This window comes from Protopterus annectens, chromosome 8.part0, assembly GCF_019279795.1.
Source record: "Protopterus annectens isolate FY-2018-M chromosome 8.part0, PAN1.0, whole genome shotgun sequence".
Taxonomy (NCBI): Eukaryota; Metazoa; Chordata; order Ceratodontiformes; family Protopteridae; genus Protopterus; species Protopterus annectens.
In genome coordinates, this window is record NC_056741.1 from 1,490,378,787 (window position 1) to 1,490,402,702 (window position 23,916).

At 39.2% G+C, this 23,916-nt stretch overlaps 1 protein-coding gene across 1 annotated transcript in view; it reads right to left on the reverse strand.

Annotated features, from left to right (window-relative positions):
• Positions 1-1,629: 1,629 nt before the first annotated feature.
• ZW10 (zw10 kinetochore protein) overlaps positions 1,630-23,916 on the reverse strand; it is a 727,093-nt gene continuing 704,806 nt past the window's right edge. Inside the window, exon 16 of the mRNA XM_044081067.1 lies at positions 1,630-1,821. Coding sequence (XP_043937002.1) covers positions 1,701-1,821 — 121 coding nt within the window. The 3' untranslated portion in view covers positions 1,630-1,700. The remainder of the gene's footprint in view (positions 1,822-23,916) is intronic.

Here is a 23,916-nt window from a genome sequence, read left to right on the forward strand (position 1 = left end):
ACGATGAACATGTGATGGGGAATCTGAGTGATTATTCTTCTAGTAGTTGGAGTAATGGTGGCAAATAAGATGGAATATGCATTATATTAGGCAAACACTGAATATATGAACAAGAGTTCATACAAGATCCTGTACCAACCAGATAATACACCCGAACATAAAAACCTCATCACCCCCTATAGTAACCTTAGCACACTTTGTTCATCTGAAAGACTACTAGTTCAAACTCTCAAATCCAACAACACAGCCAGTAAATCTCTATTTGCTAACTCTGTTGGCAAAACTTAGAATTCTCTTCCTCCTAATCTTACATCTGAATTCTCTCTACCTCAATTCAAGAAAAGTCTGATTCAGTACTTTAAAAAATGATGGCTATGTCCTTGTCCTAACCCAGACTAACTCTAACCATCACTCGTGTGCACATGGAGGACTTCTGCCTACACTTTATTATTTCTTAACTTATAAATCCTATGATCTCCCTTTGATCTACTACCAGGTTAGCCTACTAGGCATTCAATACCCTATCTTTCTTAAAAACACTGCCTAGAATTTTCCATCTGAGTAAAAATGTAATAATTTGTTTTTGTATATCTGTTTGTTGTGTTTGTTTACATCTGTGTAAAAATCTTTTTGTGTTTTAAACTGTAAAAATGTAACAGTTTGTTGAATGTCGTTTTGGAGCTTTTCTCCTCAGGCCTCCGCTGAAAATGGACATGTATCCAGTCGGACTATTCCGGTAAACAAATGTAAAATAAAATAAGTAATAAATAAATGGACATGTATCCAGTCGGACTATCCCGGTAAACAAATGCAAAATAAAATAAACAAATAAATAATAAATGAGAGTTTAATCAGATAATACTTGGAGAAAGGTTAAGATGAGGATTCAGTACAACAGTAGTTGGAGTCTGAAAGAACATTAACAATATAATGGCATGTCCTGAAGTCAATAATTTTGCATAATTTAATTTCATAGCAAGATGTGAGACTTAAAAAATTATGTTCAGCACTTTTTTGCCTTTCCCTTCAGTGCAAACTACTTACCGATCTGTCTCTTAACTAGTTCAACTATTCTCCTTGTCCATGTGATGCAGCAATTCCTAGACTGGACTTATTCACTGGTGGATCTCTTCCCCTTTTGGGAGGAAAAATGAGCTACTGAAACTTTGGCTGCACAGAGAGGCAAGCAGGTTGCTAAAATGCAATAAACAGAAAAAAATTGCATGGGCTGTACAGTACCAATCCCCACAAATGCTCATCAGTACATTACTGGTATATAATGTGAAAAAGATTGCTTTGACATATATATCCCAGCTCCACTACAGAAATTAAGGTTCACAAGGGTTCCTTTCAGAAAAGTAAGTGGGCTACAATTCACTTCACTCCTGCAATCATGTCCACTGACACTATGGTATAAAGTCCAACCTGGAATATCAGCAGTGCATACAAATGCCCTCTCTAACCCAATGGGTCAGCATTATAGTCAATATTTTGAAAACATATATAACTATTATATATAAGATTCATATACATACATATATTTGTACATTTTAATGTACCTGTTTCTGCAGGTTCAAGAAAAACCCACCAGCATCAGTGTTCTCAAGAAAGGCAAACCACTCATAAAGGTTACTAAATATATAAGATTTAATGGAATTTACACAAAGAAAAAAAATCTTCTTTCAATACAGTTTCAAAATTTACTTAATTCTGTTAAGCGCAGCAGCTCTCCTCTCAGTATTCTGGAATAAAGCTCGTATTAAACTCTTGATTTCAGTGGATGAAAATTCAGTTGCAAGTGGCCCTTTGCCATCTGCCCACCTGGGATTTAAAAGAAAAAAAATGAATAAATAATATGCTGATGTCCCACAGTGAAACATAATATTGGAATAGAAAGGACATTATAGTGGAGCAACATTTTTTTTTGACCTAGCGACTTCTCTTTCCCATATGCCAGGGAAACTCCCTCTTTGAACCACTCCTCTCTTAGGGAGTATATCAATGAGTATCCTCCCACCTGGGAAAATCATCCTCCCATCCCATCCTTGCTGCCCTGTCAGTCACCAGAGCCGCTAATCAAACCTCAGCTGGCTGTGCTGTAGTCAGAACTTTATCCCTCGACACCACCGGAGTGACTCAAAAGTTGAGCAGAATTTTTAGTAATCCTAGAAATAACAAACAAGTACTCATTATATCACATGATGTGTGAAGAGGCCTTCTGCAGTGTTTAACTGCTGTGATTTCCTCTTCAGTTACTACCTCCGCTATTTTTATTTCCTCTGTCAACTCAAAGCTCACAGGTGTGAGCATGTAGTTAACTAGTAGCATTTACCCAGAACCTCTTCTACTCAGTTTGAATCCCAGCCATGTAATAATCACAGTCTGCAAGATAAAAGTACAATGGATTACACTGAAGACTATGTAACATGTACTTGCCTATCTAACAAGGTAATTCCATCTGCAGTCACTGGACAGAAAGAATATCCAGATAGAGGGAAGGCAGGAGAATTATAAACAGCTACTGTAGGATGCCTACATTAATATCAACTGATACAGTGAGTGCAAATCTGCTTTATGAGATATTAGTTCCTTTCCCAACAGGGGGCAACTGTTGTGAAGTAGACCATGCAGTGAAGATTAAACTTCCAGGAGACCAGAGTAGGAGAACAGCTAAAAGAGAGTGTTCAGCATGTCAAATCTTGTGAGTCAAGAGTTTCAAAGGAGCCACAACTGAAATCACGGTCCACACAATAATGCTAGATGAAGGGGAAAACTAATGACTAAGGAAGCCACAGCATGAGTATCAGGAATGGAGACATTAGTAAAAGAAAGCAACTATGTCCACAGTTGTGCTGACTTCAGCAACAGCTTCTTAAAACAGATATGTCACCTAAATGACACAACGCAATGCAATACAGTTAATGAACCAATTGGAAAAGTTTGCTTGGCCTGTGGTAAACCTTACACCCCACAGCATAGAATAACAGCTGTTCTGTACTGCTCCTGCACCTCTTCAGGTAAAATCTAAAATGGCAGTGTATGTCCAAAGTTGTGAAGGTCTCTCTCTCTGTTTCTACTCTTGGAGAAAAAAGAGAGATGAGAGGACTGGTTTAAGGACAATATTGACACCACTATAGTTGTCTCTCTAAGGGACAGTCAATTGTTATGAAAAAATGATGCCTGGCACTTTTACATTTTCTGAGCAAAAGTAACGGCTATCAAGAAAAAGCATCTCCCTGGATAAATTTCAGAGCTGCTAAATCACAAGACTTAAACAGCATATATCTAAAATGTCAATCATAAAGTTAAGGCCACACGGAGGAGGATGACTCTTCAGAGGAGTACTGATATACAAATAACCAATCAGGAAAATAAAATTATGTACTTAACAGTAATGTCAAATCTTTGATCCATGTCTGTCCATTTTGATGCAAGGACAGGTTGGCTGCAGGCAGCAGTCATTTTGCACCATTAAAACTCTCCCAGGCTCTAAACTTCCTCTTCTACCTTCCACAACATAACATGCCTCTCCTTTCTCTTCAGATCAAATTTGTGCTGAGGACAACTCAAACCTACAGCAAACTCAAAGATGGCCTTATGACCATTGCTACATTTGTCTATGCAGTAAAGAATTACAATTGGAAGAAGGAGGAAAGTGGGTATGTTTTTTGAAATGGACAGGCTAGGCTCAAGATCATCTAACATTTGGTAAATACATAACTTTCACATCTTACATGATCTAGTCTGCCCAATTCAGCACTAGGAGAGAATCCCCACATTTAACCTCTTTGACGGCATCAAGAAAAAATACCTTGAAGAATGGCAGCTAAGAAGGCAGACCTACACATTAAGAGCACTACCAGATTGCAAAAGTAAATCATGAAGTCAAAGATGTATCTTTGAATCCTTGCCTCTCCTGGCTGCTGCGTGTCCCTGGAGCGTGGAGGTTGTTATCACTCACTACAAACTCCCTGACCACTTGTTGGGTTGGAACCTGTCCTACCTGTTGACCAGGATTCCTTCTGCTCAGTAATACCTGGCGACCTCCAGTATTAAAGAATAGAGAATATCAGTTTCATTCACCCCATCAAGAAACTAAGAAACACTCCAAACTCCCTGACCACTTGTTGGGTTGGAACCTGTCCTACCTGTTGACCAGGATTCTTTCTGCTCAGTAATACCTGGCGACCTCCAGTACTAAAGAATAGAGGATATCAGTTTCATTCACCCCATCAAGAAACTAAGAAAGTATGTCCACTGCTATGTAATCAGTTTAATTCTTGAAACTGTTAACATATTGAAATTCCCTACCCCTCCTGGACAGCTGGCAGCCATAGCTCTTTACTCCCACTACTCCCCCAGCCCCTTGCGTGGTCTTTACTTTGCTCCAACTCCCTTTCTCACCCACCTCCAGATTGCTGCTTCTTTCCTTGTTCTGCTGTGGAATCTACCTGTTTTCCCACTAGATGGCTCCCTTTCACCTATAAATCTATCCCATTCCCTCTTATCTCCTGTACTAGGTGAACTCGTCCTCTTATTACTTACTTCTCCCATGTTTCTACTTATTTATTTATAGCTTTTGTTACTGTATTGAATTCTACCTATATCCACTTTGAGATTCCACTTTTCTTTATTATCCTGCTACTCTCCCAACCTTGCTCTGACTCTCTACCTGATTTCAACTTGCCAACAGCAATCAGCATTTCACTGATTGTTTTTCTCAGGCTGGTCTTTCTCCTCCTTGCTTGGCTCTGACCCCACTGTTGCTTACTTTCTATTTTTCCTTGTTACTCTATTTTCCTTTACTTCTCCCTCTCACGGTCCCCTGACCATTTCACTGTCCATCTATTTGCCCCCCATTGCTCTATTAAACTATCCACTGAACAGCTCTTCTCCTTATAACCTTAAGCTGCCCTTGGTTGACTTGCCTTCTCCTCTCTTTTGATACTACTTTTTGTCTCCTTGGTACACTCCATACTATCCTTTTCACCTTGATTGCATTGTATGTCCCCCTCCCCCTCCACTTACCGATTTCCCCTTCTTGGTCTGTACCTTCTTGTACCCTTTTTCCCCTCCCTCTCTTACCTCATATCCTTTATACACCTATCAAATACACCCTCTTTCTTGTGCCGCCATCTTTGAATCCTTGCCCCTCCTGGCTGCTGCGTGTCCCTGGAGCGCAGAGGTTGTTATCACTGTAAGTGTGTGCTCAATACACTGCTGTTACCATTGTACTTGTTTGTCTTCTGTGCTTACAACTTACAAAGTCTGTAAAGGGTTGTTACTGCTCTGTAGTGCTAAATATGCAATGATAGTTGTTGAGTACCTGGCTTTTAATCAAGTATGATGCACTAGCTGCCATTTTTTAACCTTTCATTACTTCTTTTGTCTGTGTTGAACTTGCTTGACGGCTACTCTCTATCGTCTACATGGAGAGCATTAGTTAATGCAGATGTTATCTCCAACTTTACCTTTGCTAACTGCGACTGCTGTGCACAAGAGCGTGTATTAGATATAACTGTTAGTCTGCATACTCACTATTCCTTAAAGGATTTAGCCAACCTTGTATTCTATTGATAGACTGATCTCAGTATTAATAACTGTACTGCCTCTTTAAGTTTTACTGTTTTCTCATACTACATGGCATATGAGCGTGTATCGCTCTCGCAGTTATGTGTCTCCTGATCAGGTTTGCCCTCAAGGATCTGCCTTATGCCTATTACTTTTAAATACCTCCTACCTAATTTACACATTTTTACTGTTTATTCTTAAGATAAACTGGCTCTCACAGTAAAACAGCCTATTTATTTACTGTTTTGGTCATCCTAATACAGCCGTATTGTGTTCTGTATTCATTTAAAAGCTCTTGCTAACTATTTTGCTGACCTCCGGCGATGGCGCACATTTAGGACACCTTCAGTCGTCCTCGTGCTTCTCTGAGGTTGTTCTGCTTAAACGTCGTTTTTTCCTCTCTACTCGTCAGCACATGCCTCAACTTTTACTGTTTTTTTTTTACTAAATAGGCAATTGATGCTTTCAACGCTGTATTGTAAGCTCTTCTCCTAGCTTACTTTTTAATCCACTCTAGCCCCAACATATGCTTTATTCAGGATATATACCCAGTTTAATATATTTTCTTCCATAATTTGGAATCCCTGAGATGGTTGAGAACTGATTTGGTGTGCTTACTACCTCGCTATTGAAATAAGTCCTTGGTTTTATACATCATATTTTACTTTATATGACACATTACTGTTGAGAGCTGGGATACTTCTCTACTGTCCATATTCAGCTTGGGAATAGCCCAAACAATGTTTTAAACTATATTCATTTGATTTAGCTTTCCAGAACTTACTTAAAAGCCTTTTGTGCTATATCCCAGACCTTACTAGTATTATGCGATTGTGTGGCAGTTCTTCAATGCATGTATGATGACATTCTAGTGCTACAGTTTTGTATTTTTTATTGTATTCTTCCTTTTAACTGCCTATTTTGCTTAATTTCTCACCTTAACCACTTTCTCCCCTGCTCTACCTAGCACTCCAAACTCCCTGACCACTTGTTGGGTTGGAACCTGTCCTACCTGTTGACCAGGATTCCTTCTGCTCAGTAATACCTGGCGACCTCTAGTATTAAAGAATAGAGGATAACGGTTTCATTCACCCCATCAAGAAACTAAGAAAGTATGTCCACTGCTATGTAATCAGTTTAATTCTTGAAACTGTTAACATATTGAAATTCCCTACCCCTCCTGGACAGCTGGCAGCCATAGCTCTTTACTCCCTCTACTCCCCCAGCCCCTTGCATGGTCTTTACTTTGCTCCAACTCCCTTTCTCACCCACCTCCAGATTGCTGCTTCTTTCCTTGTTCTGCTGTGGAATCTACCTGTTTTCCCACTAGATGGCTCCCTCTCACCTATAAATCTATCCCATTCCCTCTTATCTCCTGTACTAGGTGAACTCGTCCTCTTATTACTTACTTCTCCCAAATTTCTACTTATTTATTTATAACTTTTGTTACTGTATTGAATTCTACCTATATCCACTTTGAGCTTCCACTTTTCTTTATTATCCTGCTACTCTCCCAACCTTGCTCTGACTCTCTACCTGATTGCAACTTGCCAACAGCAATCAGCATTTCACTGATTGTTTTTCTCAGGCTGGTCTTTCTCCTCCTTGCTTGGCTCTGCCCGCTCCGTTCACCCTTTGGGCTCAGTCCACTCCCCTACCCCCAATTACCACCCACCCCCACTACGCCTACCCTTATACCTCCCAGGCCACTTCTACTCCCCCATTCAGCCAATTACTTTCCTTCCCTCTCAAATATCCTCCTAATTACCTAACCAATTAACATCCTTCTCCTCCCTGCCTATCTCTTTACTTCCCTAGCTCCACCTCCTTTCACAATGCCTATATCATCCTTTACTCCCTACCTCATATCCCTACTCCTATTATCTATTCTCCCTTCTCTTTACACTATCTACATCTGTACTTCCTACGAACACCTCAACTGCTCTAACCTCCAACACTCCTTTAAACAAACTTCCTTTACTACATCATCTCTTCTTCTAAAACATATCAACATAACTTACACATCAAACTATTTCTTCCAAAAATATCATAGAGTTAACCATATTCTCTACAAACTACACCATGGGAAGAAACCACAAACATTACTACATCTTATACTAACTCCTACTTACAATTTTCAGCATCATCTCCTTTTAGATGGTGACATTCACCCAAACCCAGGCCCTTCCTCTACCTCTCCCATTTTCACACCTGGATATCCTTCCTCATCCCAATACAAACCTAACCACTCAGCTAACTCCCTATTAGTAGCCCACTTAAACATTCGAAGTATTAACAACAAAGTGACCGAGCTTCATGCTCTTCTGCAACTACACAACTTTGACATATTATGCCTTACTGAGACATGGTTAAAACCACAAGTACTAGACTGCGAAATTACCCCACCAGGATACAATATAGTTAGAGTTGATCGCCCTAACAAGAAAGGAAGAGGCATAGCCATAATTTACAAAACAGATCTCCAACTAACAACATTAAATGCTTGTCTTCCATCAGACACTAACTCTGAAATTATTTTTACTAAACTACAACTAAACAGTCATAAGGCCATTTATATTCTTTGCTCATATATTCCACGTGGCAACAATATTAACTGCCTTGAAAATATTCTTAGCTGGCTTTCTACTCCTTATCCACAAGAAACCTTAATACTAGGTGACTTTAACATAGATTGGAATACCTGTAATACCAATAGCCCATCTAACCACATTAACCTTCATGGCTTTACTCAAATAGTCTCTTCACCCACTCGAATCCACAGGCCCACCAAAAAAGAATCCATCCCTGACTGGATCCTTATAAATTCCTCCCCTTCAAATTACACAATTGGAATTCTTCCCGATGACATGAGTGATCACTCCCTAACATACCTACATCGACATAAGTCCAACATACTTAGACCTACTACCTTCAGAACCACTCGATCCAATAAAACATTTATCCCTGAAGCCTTCCAAAATGAGCTTAGACTTTATAACTGGTCACCCCTACAATACCTTCAGCTTAATGAAGCAGTAGCCTACTTCAATTCTAAGTTCCTCGAAATTCTTAACCTCCATGCCCCTACCTGTACCATTAGAATTAGGACTAAAACTGCCCCATGGCTCACAAAAGAAACCAAACACAAAATGTTGCTTAGAAACAAACTCTGGTCTAAATGGCGAGCCACCAAAGATCCATCTGATCACACTAATTTTTAACACCTAAGAAATTCCACTAAATCCTCTGTATGTCTTGATAAAAAAAACTTTTTTTTTCACCTCCAACAAAATAACCACCAGAACCCAGAGAAATTCTGGACAGGGATTAATGCTTTATTACACCCAGGCACATCTAAGTCACCAACCCCTGCTAGTATTGCCAAAAATAATCCTAAACAGATTGCTGACTCCTTTAACAATTTATTTACCGAAGCTATCCAGTCACTTGCAAACTCCTTACCTCCCATTCTTACATTGTCACCACCCTCCTCTTTTCCCTCCCCACCCACTTATCAATTACAACCTGTATCTACATCCCTCATCAGTACCCTCCTTTCAAAACTCAAACCCTCTACCCCCTCTGCTGACTTATTACCTGCTCAATATCTTCAAATTGCAGCTAAAGCTATTGCCTATCTCTATCCTCATAAATAGAACCATCAAAGAAGGCACTATCCCTTCCATCTGGAAGATCTCTCATATTATTCCCCTTCATAAAGGTGGAAACTCAACAGAACTTTCAAACTACTGTCCTATTGCCCTTCTTTCTCCTTTAGCTAAAATCATGGAAAAAATGTATACACCAACAATTGCTCGACCACCTCCTTCTTAATGGTCTACTAGCCCCCTCTCAGCATGGATTTCGTCCCTCCCATAGCACTACAACTGCTCTTCTTTCCTTTACTGATCACATAAATAAAAGCTGCAATAATAACATCTTCTCATCTGCTATCTTTATAGATCTTTCTAAAGCATTTGACATGGTTAATCGTCAAATTCTCTTGAATCTTCTAAAATCTCTCTGACTTGATACTCTGGCACTACAGTGGTTCAAGTCATACCTAGATAACCGAAAGCAGGCAGTCCTCTGGGAAAACACTCTATCATCCCCTCTTCCTGTCTCCCCAATGATCTATCTTAGGTCCTCTATTATTCTTCATATTTATTAATGATCTTGCCTCTAGTATCCCTCAAGCAGTAACCATTCAATATGCTGACGACTCCACCTTGATCTCCTCAGCCACTAACCCTACCATACTTCAATCCCTCACCCAAAATGTCTTTCAGCTTGTAGAAAACTGGTTCTTACAGCGTTGTCTCCTCCTTAACCCAAATAAGACTAAACTACTGCTATTCACTCCCACACATAAAGCTAACATACTCTATTTCTCTATCGTATCTAAAAATGGCACAGTCATATCTCCTGACACAACAACCAAACTTTTAGGGGTTACCATCGACCATAACCTAAACTATGACATTCAATTAATTCCACTATTAAATCCATTAACAAAAAAGTGGCTCCCTCTACAAAATTAAGCCTTTCCTTACTCCTACAGCCAGAACTACCATTGCTCACACCCACCTCATCTCTACTCTCTTGTATGCATCACCTTTATATACTAACCTATCCAAAACCAACCTGAATAAATTATCTACCGCCTATAATAGTACAGCCCGTTCTGCTACCAGCTCCCCTTTTAGAACTCACCACTGCTTCAGCCTAAAACAACTTGGTTGGCTTGAATTGCACAATCAACTCTTATCTCAGCAACTTATTATAACACAAAAAATCCTTTACTTTCCTGAAAAAACACCAATCCTTACCAAACTTATCAGTCCCTATAAATATCTTTCTAACCTGCGCTCATCTCACAAACTTTTAGTATCCACACATAAATCCAATAATAAATCAGGAGACTCACTTTTCTCCTATGTAGTAGGGAAATGCTGGAACTAACTCCCAACAGACCTCACTACAATCTCCTCTTCCTCACTCTTCAAAAAGAAGCTAAAACTTTATCTCACAAACCACGGGCTCTGTCCATGCAGCAACCCTGACTAAAAATCTCCCTTCCTGCATATTACTAGATTACTCTTCCTAAATTATTTCACATTGTGCTATTCTGATTCTATAAGCCACATAACCTGCAAATTTGAACTACTTCTCCCAGCTTCATTACCTCTCCTTCCTACCTTATTCTTAGCAAACCTCTCTGTATTTCCTCCCCCCCTTTTTTCTTTCTGTCTCATTGTACCATCACTAATCCCCTCTCTACTCCTTGTATTAACAAAAAAAAAAAAAAAACTTAATTGTTGTGGATTTAATGGGATGAGATTTTTTATTGTGAATTTAACTGTTGTTGTATTCTAATTATTTTATCTGTTATTGTTAACATAACCAAACAATTTTGGATTTTCTTCATGATCACAAGTGCCCTCTAACTTTGATTTGTATTAAATCGTTTGTCATTTTTTGGAACTTTTCTCCCCGGGCCTCTACTGAAAATGGACTTATATCCAGATAGACTAGCCCGGTCAACAAATGTTAAATAAATAAATAATAAATAAATGTAACTAAAGATATCATCAACTAAGGAAATTTTGAAAATAAAAATGCTAAAACAGTAGCTATAGCATCAGATTGTCCTTTTGGTTTGCTTGGTAAAACTCATACTGTATTTTGCATAACAAAAAGCAAAGCAGTTAGACAGCTAACTTGACAGGTCAATGACCTTGGTGGTCACTTTCTATTCCAATGTGTTGGGTGCAAAGGAGACAAAGACTTGATAATTATTTGATATATTTTGTTCCAAGTAGAGGCATAAATGAGAATGATAATCTGGGCAGTGAAACACGTACTCTCCTCAGTTAGACGTATGAGGAGAAGAATAAAGGAAGATGGACAGTTTCCAATTAATTTCTGTTGCCACCTCTGGCATAAAGGTGCAAGGACTCCCTATATTTATGGAATATAAATACATTTAGAACAAAGAGTTTGAATTTTAGAAACTCTTCTAGCTGAACTGTCTGCCTCAAGGAAAATTGTCTACCAAAGTAAGTATTCAATATCTACTTTAGCAGCTGGTTCAAATGGAGGTAGCATTAAATTTCCTAGCATAAGGCTGAATACCCACGCAGAAAAAAATATTACCTGAGGTGAGGTCCATGCAAGAAAGCCCCTCAGAAATGTTTTATACGTTTTTAAGAATGTTAAAGGTGAAGAATCCCCATTCCTTTCTAAACATTAAAAATGGCTGCTAAATGTACCTTGACTCTCTGGAGCCTTATCAAAGGTATCAGCTAACAGCTGCAGAACTGCTGGGATGGAAGCTGAATAAGGATCTGATCTAGATCTTACCTTTTCATCCTGAAGGAACATTTTGTCCATTTACTTCTGTATACTTACCTGATGGAGGGCGTTTGGAATGCTGCAAGAATCTGGACCATTGGGAAACTGGAAAAACATTTCATTAGTCTAAGGGACTGAAAGACTGGGTGAGATAGGAGACCTCTGTGTGGTCTGAGATGGACAGGTTTCTCTAGCACATTAGACCACAGCAGAAGAAACCATATCTTTTTTGCCAGGATGGTGGTATGATGAGGACCTTTGCCTTGTGCATTACAGCATTCAGTAGAAACATCTTTACATAAAGAAAAATAAGGAAAATAGTAAAATATATCCAATGGCTACTGCTGGACCATAGCATCCCAAGGAGCTTTCTCCTATGGGGAAACTAGGGATAAGTAAATACTGATACTTTGGGGATTGGTCAGGGATGTAGAGAAACATAGCAAGGCTTTTTTCGGGGATAAAAGATGGTCTTCACCACTAAATGGCCAACAGACCACTCCTGAGGCATCAGTAAACCTCTGCTGAACTTGTCTGCCAGAGAGTTAGCCTGTGCAGGGTCATGCATTGTTATCAGTTAGCAAAGGGGTGTCACCGCCCACTCCAATAGCTGCTCCTCCTCATGTTAGAAAGGTAGGAGTGGGCTCCACTCTGACTGATGTAACACCAAACCAAAGCCATGTTCTTACAGTGAATGACAATCACATCCTGAGGGAAGACATCCTGCAAGGCCACCAATGTTAAGAGGACCAAACTCATTTCCGGGAAACAAATACTCATAGGCCTCTTGTTCTATATCCCCTGGACAATCTGCCCTAAGCAATGACAACCCCAAACACAGGGCAGATGTATCTGTGGCAACAGCCACTCTGGAGCAAGGAGGCATAAAGGGATAGCCTGGAGAAAAACCTGACTAGTAAAGTCACCAATAAGGATGTTGGCAGCAAACCTTCAAGACAGTAGAGAGACAGACACCTTATTTTTGACTCCACTGGTCTGTGAGTGTCCAGTAGTGAATATTCATATGTTGGTACCTCCCAAGAGCACCAAGAAGATAGCTGGTGCCATTAGACTATAAACCTTGAGTCTCAGAGTGGCTGTCACCTTGGGAAAAGAGTGACTTGATGGTTGGCAAGTAAGAGAGCAAAAATAACTCAGAAAAAAAAGGGAATCCTGCTCCTGCAAAGGAATGGAGCATTAGCTCAAACAGTGCACAAGACATGCACATCTCTGTAAAGCGAGTATAAAGGATCTGCCATCATCTGTTTATAAGCCGCATCAGGGGCAGTTGCACAGCCAGCATTTTAGGGCAAAAGACATGGCTCATACTTTCAAAATGGATAACAGCCAATTCTCCTGATCAATCCGCCTCCCATGGACCATGGGGGAGCAACAGTAGAAACTAAATTAATTAGCAAAGCAGTCATCATCATCACAACTACGGTGTTTTTTTTCTGCAGAAGGAAGACTCGCAAAACTTAGGGACAACTGCCTATGACCATAAGTGCATCCACAAATATTCAAGAGCAAGTGGTGACTTCACAGCCAATAACATATTCTAATGCAATATAACATGGAAACTTCAAGTGTGTGAATGGAACTGTTAATTCTGTGGCCAGCATTAAGCACAGAAGGGACAGGAGAGCTAATGGCTTGATCTTCTTGGGTGTGTGTTCACCTAGAATGCCTGATAAATGACCTCCTTGTGGCCTTCCCTGCAGGCAGGAATGACAAAAACTGAAAAGCATCAAGTTGTGTCTTGATAATGGCAATCTTCTGAGTCAAGACTTACAGAGTGCCTCTCCTAGTTTATAGCAGTTTCCAGGGTCTGCAACTATAGTGGCATCAAAGCTAAGGAAACTGCCAAGGATTATCACATTAAGCCACAGGACACATCCAAGCAACTTCATATACTGAAATTAAATTACATTATGTTGGAAAAGTACTATTGCAAATTAGACCCAAGAAAAGTGCGTGTGTTGGGGGGGGGCACAGAATTAGTAATAATGGCCTTACAACAATTCAGTGTCAACTTCTGGAACTATTACATTTGTTATTCCCTATGTAATTTAAGTATAGGGAGATTCCTCGGGACTGGAGACGTTCACTTGTTAAACCTGTCTTTAATGAAAAGAGAAATAGGATAAATTCAAAGTCATATAGATCCAAAAGTCTAATTCTTGTTGAGCAAAAATAATGGAGAAGGCTATTTTGGATACATGACTGTCAGAACCGGAAAGGTTGGGACTTGAAACCATATGTCAGCATGCATATGCTGAAAAGAAGTCTAGAATTACCTGTAAATAAGACTTATCTTCAGCCTTTGACAGGGTCATACACAAAACACTAATCAATAAATCACGACTATTGGGTATCAGTAGAACTTTGATACAATGGACATCTGCACGGCTTACAACTAAGAAATGAAAAGCATCATGCAGCAATTGGAAAAGTGAAACTCTAGGTTACAGCCAGGGTGTACCACAGGACTCTCTCCTACACCTGTACTTGTTTAGCTCATATCTCTCGGATCAATCTTTTTTCATCTGAGGTGTTCTGCAGTCTGAATGCAGATGACTTGAAAAATGGGAAAGTTGACTGCATCCGTTACAGACAGGGCATGCCTGTAAAACAACTTAACTAAATTGACTATTTGGACACAAGAGATTAACATGCTGACAAATACATAAAAAACTAAGTATGTGATACCTGGGAGACATAGATTGAAGAATGAATGTTTATACAATACACAGTGATTGAAACTGTGGATTCATTTAAGAACCTAGGTATATCAGCAGACCCAGCTTTGAGTTTTTCTGATCATATCAACCAGCTGGATAATGATAGTTAGAGATCTATAGGCTGTATAACATATTTATAAAGGCCAGGACATCAAAAAAGATGAAATCATTGTAAATTACATCAGTCCCAGATTAGTGTATGGGAATAATAGTATGAAACAAGTAATATTCGTGGTATCCCCGAAGTTTCAAAACAACCCACTAAAGTGTAGTGGGTCTAAAAACAAAACAGTGTAAGAAACTTCTCTGTGTGGAAGATTTTCAGTCCATATATTTCTAGTTAATCACTGCATATTAATCAGATCAGACAATAGTAGTAGAAGTAGCGAACGTAAACTCGTCAAGTCAAAAAGTAATAATAGAAAATATATAATTCTACAGCATTACTAAGTATTCGAAAGTAATCCAAACAAGGCAGGCAGTCTGTTTCCAGTCGAAAATCCTTTATTAAGTACACAGACAAGCAATCCAAGTAAAACAAAAATAGAGTAATAATTTCCTCACAAGCTTTCTAAATATATATATACTTTTTATCAGGCATGGGAGTGGTTTATTGTGCTGTAAAACAAAGTGTTATTGGTACACATGTTAAATTCACATCCCTTCCCCCATCAGTGTGACATTCGTCCGCTCAGGATGTAAAAATAATGCACTAGCCAAACACCTTTCTCTTCATAAAAGACACACAGGTTTTAAGTTCCAGATCCTGGATCGCATAGACATGGGTGATCTTGAATGAGATATCCCGAATATTCTGGAGAAACATGAACTCATGTGGCAATTAAAGCCGAATTCTTTTAGAAAGCCTGGACTAAACTACTACTGTTCAATTAAAAGTGCACTGGAACTTAGAAAATTGCCACATTGTTTACATGACTAATTGTATTTTATTTTTTTTCTACAAATTGGTTTTAAATACCATTTTAAATCATTTGAAATTTAAGTGTATATTTTGTTTCCATCATCATACATATATATATATATATATATATATATATATATATATATATATATATATTTTTTTTTTTTTTTATTATTATTTTTCTGGTTCTATATTATATTTTTTTCTGGTTCTCTTGTTTCCACTTTATTCAAAATGATGGTAATAACAATACTAACTAATTATACAATTATATAGGTTTTTAGGGTTCTTGTACACAGACCTGAAGAAGTCTAGAAGGAAGAAAGCTATCTTTGTTAACAATAGGTTATGAAAATAGAAACTGATTTTTACAAGCAAAATGTATATGTATATATTTATATATAATTTTTGATCGCAAAATGAACTAAGGTTGATATATTTCTAGCCATGTAGTATATTGCCTTGTATAAAATCACAGACTTAATCTACTTAATAACTTGGTTAAATAAGATGTACCATTAAAGTACATTAGGGCTATATATTATTATGACAGCTACTAGGTAGGGCAGGACCAGCTCGAATGTCACACTGATGGGGGAAGGGATGTGAATTTAACATGTGTACCAATAACACTTTGTTTTACAGCACAATAAACCACTCCCATGCCTGATAAAAAGTATATATATATTTAGAAAGCTTGTGAGGAAATTATTACTCTATTTTTGTTTTACTTGGATCGCTTGTCTGTGTACTTAATAAAGGATTTTCGACTGGAAACAGACTGCCTGCCTTGTTTGGATTACTTTCAAATACTTAGTAATGCTGTAGAATTATATATTTTCTATTATTACTTTTTGACTTGACGAGTTTACGTTCGCTACTTCCACTACTATTGTCTGATCTGATTAATATACAGTGATTAACTAGAAATATATGGACTGAAAATTTTCCACACAGAGAAGTTTCTTACACTGTTTTGGAATAATACTATGGAAACCTTACAAAACATTGTCATGAGTAAACTGAAGTAAGTACAGTGGAAATATACCAGGATTATTTATTTAATGAAAGTTTAATGAAAGACTAAACTACCTGGATGTGTACAGTGTCTAATACAGATATTTAAGTGACAATCTTAGTCATGTATATATGGCATTTACATTTACCTCTAGGAATGCATGGTTTATCAAAGGGTAGTGTACAGAATTATCAGACAACCTTTGTAAGAGATTATATAGCAAAGAGACATGTTCTAACTGGTTCTCTGAGGGAGCAGCTGATGCCTAGAACATTATATTAAACAAATCTATACAGTTGTGCAAGAACTTTCTATAAACAAATGTTACATACTTACCATAACAATATATCCATGTTGTTTGATTTTCATTCGGTTCAACCAGGGGTTGTTATATCTGAATTTGGCATTGACTCTGAAGCTTCTCAGTTCCAAGCCTCTGACTCCTCCACTAGCCATAATTCTCTGTGCAGCCTTAGTACCTCAGATTGAGTTTGCCCCAGTAAAACAAACCATAAGAATTACGTTCAATATTAAGGCTAGCATACATGCAAAAAAAAAAAAAAAAAAAAAAAAAAAGGACTGGAAGCCCATCAGAACTGTACACAGACAGGGTGTGCAGGAAAATTACCAGGTCACCGGATGCCTGTTTGTGTCAATTTGGAAGGGGGCAGGAGGGAGGTTGAACAGGCTGGAAATTATAACACATAGATCTATTGTTATGTTAAGTACATAACATTCATATTCAATGTTGTCTGTTTTCATCCATTTCAACCATGGGACAGATTCCCAAGCTGTTTTACCTTGGTGGTATCAAGGAAGGACGTTCCTGAGAATGCTGGAATCAAAGGAAGAGTATGATCTGGATTGCACATCCAGTTCGCAATGAGATACAAAGGTGTGAACTGCTGACCAAGTTGCTGCAGTACAAATATCATCAACAAGATAGTCTACTAGAAAAGGCTGAAGTGACCACTGCCCTTGTGGAATGAGCCTTAGGTTTAGATTGTACAGACAAACCCTTTTTACTGTAGATAAAAGAAATGTAGTCTGATAATCATCTAGAAAGAGTAACCTTAGCAACTGGTTTGCCTAAATTAGGCTTTGAGACAGCAACAAACAACTATCAGACTTTCTGAATTGCTTGGTCCTATGAAGATAGAACCTAAACTAACTATGAATGTCCAGCATATGCAAAATGTATTCACCTTTGCTTTGAGAATTTGGGGAAAAAGACTGGTAGACATTTTTACTGATTTAGGTTAGTCTCAGATACCACCTTAGGAAGGAAGGATGCATTAGTCCTCAAGAAAACTCTGTCTTTTATGGAATACAGATAGTGAGGCTTGCAGGACAGTGCTTGGATCTCTGAAATTCATCTGACTGATGAAACAGCCACCAGAAAATTGTTTCACAAGAGAAAAAACTTCAAATCAACTGATGCTGGTGGTTCAGAAGGGGGTTGGGTTAATGCCTGTAGCATGATAGGAATATCCCAGGGAGGTAATGGATCTCTGATAGGTGCTCATAGGAGAAAGGTTCCTTTAAAAAAAAACTTTAGAGATTCTTAAGGAAGCTATAGAATTGTCATTCTTCCCTTTGTGGAAACTTGAGATTGAGGCTATTTGCACTTTGAGAGTGGAGTAACTACAGCTGCTGTGGAAAAGTTCAGACAAGAATTCTAGTATGGAAGGACTAGGAGCAGACAAATGGTGTAAATCTTTTGACATAGGTCATCTGAAAAATTTCTCCCATTTGTTATGCTAGAGCTTCTTAGTGGATTGTTTTTGAGAGGCTGATCTGATTGGCACAACCAACATTAGGAGCCTGGTATCTCTGGCTACAGTTGGAACTGGAGGAACCAAGCAGTTAATTTCATGGATATCTGGTCTGGAGGAGGAAATCCAGACAGGTGTGGTAATATGTTTGGATACTGTTCCAACATCCATGGAGGATACACTAGCAGAAGCCACAGAAAGGGAAACCAAGCTGGGAGTCTATGGTCTTCTGAACATCCACAGGCAGGTTACTCTAGAGAGGCCTGGAGAGCTCTCTGGTCAAGCATCTCTGAAATCTAGTAACATGGGCCAAATAATTTTGCACTGTAAGTGTGAAAGTCACTGAAAGTGTATGTCCATTTCCCAAACAGGTCCATAGCCCTAAACTTCTTGTTAGGGGGATGGACCTAGGAACTTTCCTCAGACATTGTTCCTTTGGATGCCTTTGGTGCTGGTTTCACCACATGAAGGTCATTCCATGCAATTTGGGCCATGAGATCAAGGTCTGTCTGACCTGGTGATGGGAAGTAGAAGTAGAATTATGCCAAGATTAGGGTGGAACCGAGCTGGATGGAATCACCTTTTACCCTGGAATCAGTAAGATACTTCTGAATGCCTCGAAGGCTGATGTCGCTATTGGTTACATAGGCTTCCCCCTATCCTCAGACAGAACAGATATCTCAGAACAAATGGGTCTTGACCCCAATGCTGATCTTGGATCAAAGCTATTTAGTGACAATGCCCCGATGGCTCCAACAACTACTGTGTCGACCCACCCCTTCAAACCCTGGCAAGAAAGCTTTTGCTCCCAGTTCCTTCTAGATCCAAACATGTCAGAGTCGAAAGAGGAAGGGATGCTGTCGAAGTAACCTGGACTGTCGGCTCCAACAACGGCTTTCCAGGGCAGGTCAGATCCAAGGCAGTCAGGTCTGAATGGAGGACTGGAACTGGAAAAAAGAGGAGGGGTAGCTGGACCAAGACTGATATGTTCCCACGGGATGGCACTGAAAGAACCTGAAGTTGGATTTGTAATCTAAGAAACTTCTGCATAATCCTGTCAACATCCTGTTCAGTTAGGGTTCTGGATGATCAAGTATAAGAAGCCACTGAAGGTGGTCTCAAATACCTCTGTTCTCGGAGTATCTGGGAGTGTAACCTCAGACTCACTGGATCTGGAGAGAAACGGGACCAAGGTGGTGAGGGATGGACCCAAGAAACTATCGACTCCGACCATAGAGGATTTTTTGCACCCAGCCTGAACATCACCACTGGACCTGGGAATGCTTCCTTGACTTTTCAGAATCTGTTTTGTCTGATTTAAACTTGTCTTTATCCTTCTTTTCTTTTACTTTCTCTTTTCCTTTTTCTCTTTCTTTTTGGTTGTCTCTGGGTCTCTTTTTTATTGGCTGGAAAAGTACCACAGGAGGAGGTTGAAGCAGCAGGAACTGAAGACCCTGTCTGGGGAGGGAGGAGGCCCTTGACTAATAGCTTCTCCCTCCTACACTGGAGTGCCCTGAAACTGAAGGAGGCACAGGCTTGGCAGTGGGTATCGAAATGGGCAGTGCCCAAACAATACATGCACAATGTATGAAAATCCTTGGGGGTTTGGAGTCTGTGCCCACAGTCGGAACACTTTTTAAATCCATGGCTATCTGACATTCTTACTTCAGAGATTATGACCAACTATCAGACATTTGCTATCACTAAATACTGTAAAAAAGCACACTCTAGGTTCATAGGTAGGTACTAGGCTATCTGTCCGAAGGTATTTATAAGCCTAACCAGAATGTGCTGGCTTTCACCACCCCCTTAGATTAGTTCTCTGTGCCTCTGTCCAGCAGAGCCACTGAAGTGATCCCCGTGGTAAACTTTCTGTTTCCCATCCACTCGTCAAGATTTCTTTTGAAGAGTGTTAGCGAGGAGCTCTGCCTAATGTAGACTGGGATCTTCTTCCAAAGCATGGGAAGTCTCTGGGACAGGAATCTATCCCTCCAGCACATCCTATTTATTGTTGTTGTGAGGTTTAGATCCCTAGAGCGTATGGCTCGCAGGGATAAGGTTTTCTTTAGGTGGAGCATGTCCATCAATTCTGGGTTGGACATGGCCTTGAATGTCAGGCAGAGATCACATCTGAGTAGGTGGTATGCAACCGAGTACAGCTGTAATTTCTTCAGTCAAGCTGCATAGGGCATCTGTTTGAGGCCAATGATCCTCTTAGTGAGGTACGTCTGTGGACTTTCTAGCTGTTGCAGGTGTCTTGTAAGGTACATCCCAAATGAGGTGTTGTACTCTATGATGGGTCTGATGAGTGATGACTATATTGCTATAAAATGTAGTCGAGAAACCACACTATACTAAATCTACAACACAGAAAAAACACACACTAATGTAACAGTTCTATGAACTACTACTTAACCTAATAATCCTAACTGCCTAGGTCTATAAAACAAACTAATCCTATCAAAATGCCACTAAAATACAGTATCTAAACACACTAGGTCAAATGAAATACGAGACAGAAATCAATCGGTAGGAAGAGGAGTAAAAAAGGACATATCACATAAAGGATATGTTTTTGCGAAAAACCCTCATATAACACACCCAAAGTCTTCAGTTGGCAAAACTGAAGTACTAAGGTGGAGCTGATAGAATTATTGGTAAGGGAGGAGTCAGAGTCCTGGGACCAAGAAACTTCAGAGTCAATGCTGAGATCAGATTTGATAACCCATGGTTGAATCGGACAAAAACAGACAACATTGGATCAGCAAATAGTATTCCAAACTGTTGGGTTACCTCGCCAAATAATCTGGATGTCCAGCTGGGGTACCAAAGACAAAACCTTTCATAGAACCCTATGTCTGACATATGACCTAAACCTGTGTGCATAAGGGTACATAATCGGAAGTATGAGTATTTACCCTAAAATTATCTCCAAGCCAGTAATCCTGTTGAGGCCACAGAAATGAAAATTGAAAAATTGGTCAACTAAAAGAGGAGACAAAAGGACAGTGGCCCCCCTTGGTCCATAAGGAAAAGGAAGAAACAAAGAATGGAGAAGGTAGGGTGAGAAAAATATTGCAACAGTGATCAGTGGGACATCTACTTTCATGGCAAATTCTTATACAACTTTACTATGTCCCTCCTAAGATTCAAACTGTTGGGTGATTCCCAAAGCTTATGAAGATTAAACAATGGCTGAATTAATGACAAAACTGTCCAGTAATCCAGAGAAGACTGAGTGGGCTAATGAGGCTCTGGATTTAGAAAAAGCATCCACTCTGTAATGTTTGGTAAAGGAATGCGTAGAAAAGCTAATAGGTAATTCTAAAATTGTTCTAGAGTCAATCGCCTTGTAGAAGGCTCCACATGACGTCTCTTGCTCCAGTAGAATGTGCCTTTGCTGATGAAGGTAAGTATCTGCCCTGTTGAATATAGCAAAAGATAATCAATTTAGAAATCTAGGCAGCAATAGTTTACTTAGAAACTTGGATGCCCAGCTTGGAATCCTAGTAGCAGACAAACAGCTGGTATGATTTGCGGACATCTTTAATCCTATCCAGGTATAATTTGAGTTGCCTATGAACATCAAGAGACTTGTTTCGTGGAATAGGGAAGAAGGTGGGCAGATTTATAGCCCAATTAAGAAAGAGAGAGTCCATTTATCATCTACCATTGTATGCATAGAGGGATTATCCCTCAAATACACTTTATCCTATTTTAACACCTTTATTAAATTATCACTTAAGACATGAGCATACAAAATGTTTTGGCTTTTCCTGGTTAGGGGTCGCCACAGTGAATCACTGGTCCGCTCTTGATTGGCAATGGACTTTTACGGTGTGAGGCGACAATGCTAACCATACATTAACAAAAAAGAAAACAATCCATTTTAACATATTTCCATTTACTTATGATATACTTCACATATATTTTCTTTACTACCATCATCAGTCCAACATTAAAAAATTGCTGAATTCCTGCTTTTTCTTAAACCTCACTCTTCCTCCTGAACTTTACTTGAGTTTTACTTGACTAGAAATAGGTTTCAATTTAGTTCTATGTAATTTTCTCCTTCCCTTTTCAAAAGATCCTTCTTCCAATTCTTTTATCTTTTTTATAATATGCAATATATCAAATACAGTTGGTGTAGACTTTGATTCTATTTTATTATAATTGCTTTTTTGGCAGCCAACAGAATTAATCTTTATAAGGCCTTACTATGTCTAGGCAATTCAGATCCTGTTACCCAGCTCAAATGAATCATTTCCTTACTTACTGCCATTTGCTCACACAATAATTCTCATAAGAATACACCGCAGGGAAATATTAAAATCTGCCAGCTCGTTATACTCTCAAAATATATGTTCCCAGTCACCTCTTTCTTCTCAATCACACCTCCACAACATTTGCTATCCACCTGAGGAAAAATTCATTAACAACTGCTTGGGGTATAAAATACCTATGCAAACACTTCCAAGCAAAGATCCTAAATCTTCTGGAGGCTGAAATTTGTGCCTTAATAGATGATAATGCTAGGCCAGATTACAGCAGCTCACACAAGTAAGACAGGGCCAGTGTGTGGGGTATTATCCCATACTGGGTCCTGTTTTTAGTGAGACACCATACCATAAATCTCTTCCATTTTGCTACATACGACTTCCTGGTTGGTGTTTTTCCACAATAAATTAAGTTTTTATTACTGTCTTGGATTCTGCATTGATTTTACACTGTCTTTGAGCCTACTGAAGTGAACTGTGATGCTGTTCTTCTTCAATTTCACTACACTGGAGTTTGGGTTTGTGCAGTAGTTTAACTTGTTAGTTTACTTCCTGGTGGGTGGTTTTCTTGCACCCTGGAGAACCATAAGAACGTTGTCAGAACACTGGTATCTAAAAGGGATCACAATCCAATTATCCATCAGGTTGAAGGATGAGAGGTTCAGATGTAGCAGCAATGAACCATTATGTTTTGTGGGCAAGTCCACTGTTTAAGGAAGTTTCTGATGATGGCCCTTAGCTAGGTGGAAGACAAGGGGGAAACCAAAGCTGCCTTGGCCAACAGGAAGTCAGCAGTACGACCTTTAGTTATCCTTGTTGGATCTTCACCAAGACCTTGGGAAGAAGAGGAAATGGAAGGAATACATACAAGAACCTCACTTTTTAAGAAAAGGACATTGTGTCCATTTTCCAATGTTGATGACAGTAGGTACTGGTGCAAAACAGTGGAAGTTGTTTGTTGTCGATGGAGGCAAATAGATCAGCACACACCCATTTGTGGATTATCTCTAGTAAGATCTCCCTGTTCAGCATTCATTCCTGGGGGATCCTCCCTTGATCTGCTAAGAAAGACTGTCAGGATACTGTCATGTGTGAGAACGCAAACTACTTGGGCAAAGAGGTTTGCTTTTGTGGTCATTTCCCGTGCCAAAAAAGCGAGTCTGCACAGTTGATAAGATCTGGTGCCTCCCTGCTTATGAATTACATGACTGTTGTGTTGTCTGTGTACACTCTTACAGGACCTGTTTTCCAAGAGTGA